General features: G+C 53.2%; 1 protein-coding gene across 1 annotated transcript; it reads right to left on the bottom strand.

Moving 5' to 3' along the window:
• Nucleotides 1–6: 6 nt before the first annotated feature.
• Nucleotides 7–1,854, bottom strand: LOC104862159 (integrin alpha-D-like; the record flags this gene model as incomplete). The annotated part of the gene is made up of 4 exons (XM_010623948.1): nucleotides 7–104; nucleotides 441–595; nucleotides 1,437–1,594; nucleotides 1,724–1,854. Coding segments are annotated over 4 exons (465 nt in total), but the record flags the coding sequence as incomplete, so codon positions are not given.
• Between the last annotated feature and the right edge of the window lie 49 nt (nucleotides 1,855–1,903).

The raw sequence follows: 1,903 nt of genomic DNA on the forward strand, positions 1-1,903 counted from the left end.
GCCCATAGCCAGCACAGGGCGAAGGTTCTGGGTTGAGATGGGGTGTCTCAGCAAGGAGAAGTTGAGGCGCAGGATGATGGGGCTCACCAATCCTCTATGCAGTCCTGAGGGAGAGTGGACCTCAAAACCCACTAACGGGCCAGGACTTAGCTCAGTGGTTCTGCTGCCTGCTTCACAGGCACAAGGTCCTGAGTTGGATCCCCAGTACAAAAAACAAATAAATAAAAGAACCCACTATCGCTCGCTTTTCACCATGGGGCTTCTCTGCCGCATCGAGGTAGCAGCCATCCAAGCTGTGGAACCAGGCCTTCCCACCTCAACCCTCCTTCCGCCATCCCCAGTATTCCCACCCCTTCCACTCATACAGCAGATAAATGGGATTCTTCAGGCTCGCCTTGGGCTCCTCCTCCCTTTCCCTCTCCAACACACTAAGTCCTCACTGGCAAAAGCAGCTTCATGGTTTCACAGTGATCCCCAAATCCCAGGATTTTCCTTCGAGTCAGAGTCCAGTTCTTGGTCTCATCAAAAATGGCACGAGAAATCCGTCGGCCGGGGTCCAATGTCAGATCATAACTAACAGAACTCTGGAAATCACCTGAAGTCCAGAAAAACGAAAGGTAAAAGAACCTACAGTGTTCTGTGTTCACGTAGTAAATGTCTGCTGAGCACTTTCTGTGGGCCATGAAGGGTACCAAGTGCTGGGGATACACATGGAAAAGAAGACAGATAGATGTGGTCCCTGCCCTTGTGAAGTCACAACCTAGGAAAGGAGCCAAGCACTTGGCCATAACATCATAGTGTGAGCAGAACAAGGGTGGAATCTTCTTTTGGTACTAAGGAGAGCATACTAACTCAGACTTGGCCAAGGATGCTGTCCTAATGGCCATGTCTAAGCTCTGACCTGGAGGATGAAGAGGAGTTGGGTAAAGCCAGGGAGAAAATCCCAGACTGTGTGAACAGTGTCGAAGACCCCACGTGTGAGCAAGACTAGAATATTTACAAAGAATGGAATGAGGTGAGAATTAAGGGCCAAAGTAGAGAAAGCATCACAGGGAAGGATTTGTGTCTCCACAAAGGTGAAGGAGAGCAGATTGGGGTGCTTAGGGGTGGGGATATGGAGTCCAGACTTGCATTTTAGGATCGATCAAGTCTAGACCCTCTGTGGAGAATGAGTGGGAAAGTGTAAGAACAGATGTGGGAACTTCTCAAATAAGGTGGCAGCTGAGAGGAAGGTGGTGGCTGGGCCGAGAGAGAAGTGGGCAGGCACAAGATATACCCTGGAGACCACTCACAAGCCTGGGTGAGGAGAAAGGGCCCTGGCTTCTGACACAGGCAGCTGAGCGGAGGTGGAGGCGTGGTTTGGACCAATCTGAAGACAGCCTTAGGAGCTTCCAACAGGGTGAGAGATTGGGTGGCCCTTTAGAGAAGAAACGCACCTAACTGGTCAGGCGAGTCTTTATGAATAGTGAGGCAGGCCGAGGCCTCCACAGTTTCCAGGGTGGTGGGCACCTCTTTCCAGCACTGGTACACAACCTTCTGCACCTCCACAGGGGAGAATCTCAAGGACACTCCCACTTTCAGCACAGGCAGACTCCTGAGGGCATAAGCAGGGGCAGAGGATAGGACACTCCCTCCTGGGAGGAAAACAAGGCAGGGCAGGGCAGGGCAGCACCGGTGAAGCAGGCACACAGAAGGCAAGGGCAGGATGTGGGGGATTTGTCACCTGAGCAACAGCACCTGCCCCTGGGCCCCCACGGCCAGGTCCACCAGTCCGTCCTGGGTGAGGTCCTGGCCCCCGCTCAGGGACTGCCTGAAGTGCTGGAGCCTGGATGAGAGCTGGGAGCCGCTGATCCGCTGGCCAGAAAAGAACAGGAAAAGTGGAAGTCAAGAGGAGCTGATCGCA

Source organism: Fukomys damarensis, unplaced genomic scaffold, assembly GCF_012274545.1.
Source record: "Fukomys damarensis isolate Sample0158 unplaced genomic scaffold, DMR_v1.0_HiC HiC_scaffold_65303, whole genome shotgun sequence".
Classification (NCBI taxonomy): domain Eukaryota; kingdom Metazoa; phylum Chordata; class Mammalia; order Rodentia; family Bathyergidae; genus Fukomys; species Fukomys damarensis.